This window comes from Culex quinquefasciatus, chromosome 1 (genome assembly GCF_015732765.1).
Source record: "Culex quinquefasciatus strain JHB chromosome 1, VPISU_Cqui_1.0_pri_paternal, whole genome shotgun sequence".
NCBI classification, from domain to species: Eukaryota; Metazoa; Arthropoda; class Insecta; order Diptera; family Culicidae; genus Culex; species Culex quinquefasciatus.
This window is the reverse complement of record NC_051861.1, coordinates 44,994,728-45,000,725: the sequence shown is the minus strand read 5'-3', so window position 1 is coordinate 45,000,725 and position 5,998 is coordinate 44,994,728. Positions and strand designations below refer to the sequence as shown.

Here is a 5,998-nt window from a genome sequence, read left to right as displayed (position 1 = left end):
GATCCCGGCACCGTTCGCTCTGTGCTGAACATTAGTGGTCCTTCGAGCCGGATCGAAGGCCATACGGACCGGGAAGTGCGCGCATTGGGTGATTACGGGCCACGCGGCCGTCCGAGCTACTGTCCCGCGGATCGGGATCGGGATCGGCGCCATCGCGCTGGGAGGTTGTACCAAGACGGGTACACCTCGTTCGTCGTGTGTGGGACATACCGTACGCGGTATCGTGCGCGCGCGCGCGTGGAATTACAGTCACGCGTGCCAGTGTCGTTGTGGTAGAAATACCAGGTCGCGCGCGAGTGTTACAGGTCGTTCTGCTGTTGCTGAGCAGTATCTGTGGTGGTGTTGCTGCTGTTGAAGAGGTGCTTGACCTGCGCTGCGGGTGATTGACCTGTAAGCGTCGTTTGCTGGAACGAGATCGTCGCGGGAGAGGACATCTTTGCTGGGAGCTGTTCAAGTCGTCGAGATGCCGCCTAAGGAAGCGACCAAAGTTCTGGCCGAGCGGTTGGCCAAGCGCAAGGGATTCTCGCGCTGCGTGACAACATCGAGAAGTTTGTGAGCAAGTTCAACGGCGAGCTGGACATGTGCCAAGTGTCAGTGCGACTCGATTCCCTGGATCAGCTGAAGAACGACTTCCTGGACGTGCAGAACAACATCGAGAAGTTGGATGAGCCGAACAATCTGGACGCGAACATTGCTCAGCGGGTCGACTTCGAGCAGCGCTACTGTGACATCAAGGGATTTTTGCTCTCCAAGCGACCTGTCGATCTCAACCAAACATTGGAGATGTCTACGATGTCTCACTCGCACTCGCACAATTTCCACCTGCGTCTCCCGAAGATCGAATTGCCGCAGTTCGACGGAGACTACTCACGCTGGTTGTCCTTCCGGGACACTTTTGTGTCGATGATCCATGCCAACTCGGACATACCAACTGTAGCCAAGCTGCAGTACCTGCTGCAGTCGTTGGGACCGACAGCCAAGAAGCCTTACGAATCCGTCGATATCAAGGCTGACAACTACTTCACGACGTGGTCAGCGATACTCAAGCGGTACGACGACAAGCGTCACCTGAAGCGACAGCTGTTCAGAGGTTTGTACGATTTGCCAGCAGTGCCAGAGGAGTGTGCGTCTGCGATCCACAACTTGGCTGATGACTTCCAACGCCACGTGAAGGCGCTCGAGAAGTTGGACGAACTTGTGCAGCATTGGGACACGCCGCTGGTAAACATGCTGTCGTACAAGTTGGATCAAGCGACGTTGCGAGCGTGGGAGGAGAAGAATAGCGAGAAGGCCGACGTTAAGTACGACGACATGATCGAGTTCTTGTACCAACGGGTACGCGTTTTGGAAGCTAGCGGATCGGAGTCCAAGCAGTCGGCATCGGCAAAGGTGGCCGGTTCCTCATCGAAACAATCTCGGCCGAGGTTCGTTGCCAACGCTGCCTCTTCCTCCAGCTCGAACGGTTCGTGCTTGCTTGGGTGTTCGGAGAACCATCATCTACGCAGATGTCCAGTGTTTCTTGGGAAGGATGTGCAGCAACGCCGAGACCTGGTTGCGCAGAAACGGCTGTGCTGGAACTGTCTCTCGGCTGGCCACCCGGCCAGGAAGTGTGGGTCCAAGTTCTCGTGCCAAACTTGTAAGCAGAAACACCATTCACTTGTGCACGTCTCGTCTCCGACGAGGGTTTCATCGACTCCTGCTGTGACTTCCGTCACAATTGATCAACCGTCCAACACCGCGTCGGCGAACGCGGCCCCGGTAGGCTCAAGTTCTACCACTCCACAAGTCAGCATGGCAGTGCAAACTGCATGCAACACGGTTCTGCTGGAGACGGTTGTGGTGAATGTGGTTGACGATCACGGCAAGAAGCACAAGGCGCGAGCGTTGCTGGACTCAGCTTCGATGTCAAACTTCATGTCGGGTCAGCTGGCAAAGAACCTCTACAATCGGCCGATCAAGGTGGACGTCGCAGTAGCTGGGATTGGAGTTTCAACGCAACGAGTTCGCAGCGCAATCACGGCCGCGATCGAGTCCAGGAACACAACGTTTTCTACGAAGCTGGAGTTCCTGATCCTGAGGCAGCCTTCTGCAGAGCTGCCAACCGTGCCGATAGACGTGTCGACATGGAAACTTCCGGATATTGTGCTGGCAGATCAACGCTTCAACGTACCTGAACCGATCGACCTGGTGATCGGCAGTGAATCGTTCTGGGAACTGCACACTGGGCGGAAGATCTCGCTTGGAGCAGGTCTTCCATGGGTAGTTGAAACGCACTTTGGTTGGGCGGTATCTGGCACCGCATCCGCTGAAACTACCTGCATCCCCGCATCTGTCAGCTTTCAGCTGTGAACGATCGTCTGGAGGCTGCAATCCAGAGATTCTGGGAAGTTGAGACGATCCCGGAAGGCCCCGCTCACTCTGTCGACGAGAATCGCTGCGAGGAGTTCTTCGCCAAGACGACCACCCGTGACGCTACAGGAAGGTACGTGGTTCGTCTTCCCTGACCGATAACCCTGAAATCGTCCTGGGGGATTCCAAGACCATCGCAGAGCGCCGCTTTCTCGGCCTGGAACGTCGATTGGATCGAGATCCTGCGACGAAGGAGGCCTACCACAAGTTTATGCACGAGTATCTGTCGCTGGGCCACATGGAGTTGGTGGACGGACCTGTGGACTACCGGAGGCCACACTGCTACTTGCCGCACCACCCTGTCTTCAAACAATCAAGCACAACGACGAAGGTCAGGGTCGTCTTCGACGCGTCGTGCAAGACGTCGTCCGGCTACTCGGTGAATGAAAAGATGCTCGTTGGACCGGTCGTTCAACCGGACCTGCTGTCGACGCTGCTGAAGTTCCGGTTTCAAGCGGTCGCACTGGTGGCGGACGTCGAAAAGATGTACCGTCAAGTGCTCGTGCATCCTGACGATCGGCCTCTGCAGCGGATTGTTTGGCGATTCAACCCGACGGATCCCATCTCGACCTACGAATTGCGGACGGTCACCTACGGCACGGCAAGCGCTCCCTTTCTGGCAACCAGAACGCTCGCTCAGATCGCGCAAGACAACAAAGAACTCCACCCGGACGCTGCTGAAGCTGTTGCACGAGATTTCTACGTCGACGACTTGATCTCTGGTGCGCCGGACGTGGAAACGGCGATCAAACTGCGCCGCGAGATATCTACGATGCTTGCTGCTGCTGGTTTTCCGCTCAAGAAGTGGGCGTCTAACGCCCCTGAAGTGCTACGAGACATTCCACCCGAGGATCTTGCACTTCTGCCGGTTTACGACCTGCAAGATGGTCAAACTGTAACCACACTCGGCATCGTTTGGGACCCACAGACAGACACCCTCTGTTTCCGGGTCCAACTACCACCCCCTGCGTCGGTGCTCTCAAAGCGCAAAGTGATGTCTTACATCGCACAGATTTGGGACCCGTTTGGACTGGTTGGTCCAACAACATTGAAGGCGAAGCTGTTTATGCAGCGCTTGTGGGCGCTCAAACACAAAGGAGAAGCCTGCGCGTGGGACACCCCGCTCCCACTCAAGATCCAGCTGGAATGGAAGGAGTTCCACATGCTGCTGCACATGCTCAGCCAGGTCAAGGTTCCGCGGTTCGTCTCTACGCCTGGCGCCACTATCCAGTTGCATTTTTCTCCGACGCGTCGGAAAAGGCTTACGGCGCCTGCTGTTACGTCCGAGCTGCGGCCGCCAACGGAGTTACCACTCGTCTGCTGTCCTCGAAGTCCAAGGTCGCGTCGCTGTCGTCCCATGACTCGATCAACAAATTGGAGCTAAATGGTGGCCGGCTCTCTACGCAGCTGTACAAGAAAGTCAAGAAAGCCCTGAACCTGTCTGATGCCGTTCCAGTCTTCTTCTGGACAGATTCGCTTACGGTTCTTCACTGGTTGAACTCTCTGCCCAGCCGTTGGAAGACGTACGTCGCGAATAGGGTGTCCCAAATCCAGCTGTGCACTAGCCGCCATGTCTGGGGACACGTACCCGGCGTCGACAATCCCGCCGACTACATCTCTCGAGGACTGAGCCCGCTGGAACTGCTCGATTGTCTGTGTTGGTGGTTTGGGCCCCTTTGGCTGAAGCAAAACCCGGACTACTGGCCAAAAACTGTGTTGACAGCCGCAGACGCTTCAGCTGTAACCAAGGAAGAACGCAAGGTGCCGATCGTTGCGATGACCACCGTCGAGGCTGATTTCAGCAACCGTGTTTTCAGCTTGACCTCGAGCTTTCCTAAGCTCCGTCGCGACATCGCATTCTGCCAGCGCTTTCTTTCCAAGCTTCGTGAACGCTCGGTGCAACGGCGCGATGCACCTGAACAGTACGCCCCGCCTACTGTTGGAAAAGTAACAACCCCTCTATCGGTTACGCCGCTCTCTACGCACGAACTCCAACACGCTGAATTCTCGCTGGTGCGCCTAGCGCAGCAAGAACACTACGCTGAGGAGATTTCTGACCTCTCTGGAGGTGAACGGGTGTCCAAGTCGTCGCCACTCAAGTGGTTGAACCCGTTTGTTGACGAAAAACGTATCCTGCGAGTCGGTGGCCGGCTTCGGAACGCCAAACTGACTCACGAAAGCAAACACCCGATTGTTCTCTCTGCGCGACACCCGCTAACGGCTCTGTTGGCTAGTTACTTCCACGAGAAACTACTGCACGCAGGTCCCGCCCTCATGCTGGCCACTCTCCGCCAGAAGTACTGGATCTTGGGCGGACGAAACCTGGTGAAATCTGTCTACCATCGCTGCCACACCTGTTTCCGCAGTAAACCCACACTGGTAATCCAGAGCATAGCAGATTTGCCAGCATCGAGGGTCGCACCAACTCGTCCGTTCTCTGTCTGCGGCGTTGACTACTGCGGGCCGTTTTATATCAAGTCACCTGTACGCAACCGCGCCCCCACCAAAGTCTACGTGGCCATTTTCGTTTGCTTTTCGACCAAGGCGGTCCACATCGAGCTGGTGAGCGATTTATCCACACCAGCATTCATCGCAGCTCTACGTCGACTGGTCGCCCGCAGAGGACAGGTTGTCGAGTTGAATTCTGACAACGCGACCGCCTTCAAGGGTGCTGCGAATGCACTGCACCGTGTGTACCAGATGCTGAAGGTCGAACAAGTCGATCGGAATGAGATTTTCACCTGGTGCGCAGAGAACGGGATTCGCTGGAAATTCATCCCACCACGCGCGCCGCACTTCGGCGGACTGTGGGAGGCGGCGGTCAAATCCGCCAAAACACACCTACTCAAGACGATGGGCACCACTAGTGCCAACTACGAGGACATGCTCACACTGCTGGCGCAGATAGAGATGTGCCTCAACTCGCCCACTCACGCCCATGCCGGACGACCCGGCAGACGCTGAAGTCCTGACCCCGGGACATTTTCTCGTCGGGAGCAACCTCCAAGCCGTTCCGGAAATGGACCTGAAGGAGATTCCAGACAACCGCCTGAACAACTGGGAGCTGACGCAGAAACGAGTCCAGCAAATCTGGGCACGCTGGTACCCCGAGTATCTGCAGCAGCTGCAGTCACGTGCGACGAAAGGTTGCAACCCACCTGTCGCCGTCGAGGTCGGCAGAGTCGTCATCATCAAGGAAGACAACGTTCCGCCTGCAAGCTGGCCCCTCGGAAAAATCGTGAAGCTGCACCCGGGAAAAGACGGCATCGTTCGGGTCGTGACCCTGAAGACAGCAGCGGCCAAGGAAGTCGTACGTGCTGTCGCCCGCATCGCTCTCCTGCCAACTCCAAGCCAATGATCATCATCAACGTCCAGGTAGAGCAACCCATTGTGGGAGATCTTGCTCGATGCGCACCTGCGCATAGTCCAGGTAATTATGTTTCCAATAACCCACATCAACCCGTTCGATCTACCTGGTCTTTCTTTTTCCGGTTTGGCGAGGATGAGCAGTCGAGGCAGAGCGAGACAACTCGCACCAAATCCAGGTAGAGCAACCCACTTGGGAGAACTTGCTCGATGCGCACCTGCG

The 5,998-nt window shown here is 56.4% G+C and overlaps 1 protein-coding gene across 1 annotated transcript; it reads left to right on the top strand.

Annotated features, from left to right (window-relative positions):
* The first annotated feature begins 579 nt into the window (after positions 1 to 579).
* Positions 580 to 5,373, top strand: LOC119769590. The gene is made up of 4 exons (XM_038262620.1): positions 580 to 2,259; positions 2,337 to 2,489; positions 2,540 to 3,595; positions 3,670 to 5,373. The coding sequence occupies exons 1-4, from the start codon at positions 580 to 582 to the stop codon at positions 5,371 to 5,373; spliced, it is 4,593 nt and encodes a 1,530-aa protein (XP_038118548.1).
* The last annotated feature ends 625 nt before the right edge of the window (positions 5,374 to 5,998 follow it).

Bases quoted from the DNA above. Each gene is read 5' to 3' on its own strand.
- LOC119769590 (XM_038262620.1), top strand. From the start codon at position 580: ATGTGCCAAGTGTCAGTGCGACTCGATTCCCTGGATCAGCTGAAGAAC. The intron at 2,260-2,336 runs GTAGTTGAAACG...CGCATCTGTCAG, and splicing joins TTGGAGCAGGTCTTCCATGG to CTTTCAGCTGTGAACGATCG. The intron at 2,490-2,539 runs GTTCGTCTTCCC...GGGGATTCCAAG, and splicing joins ACGCTACAGGAAGGTACGTG to ACCATCGCAGAGCGCCGCTT.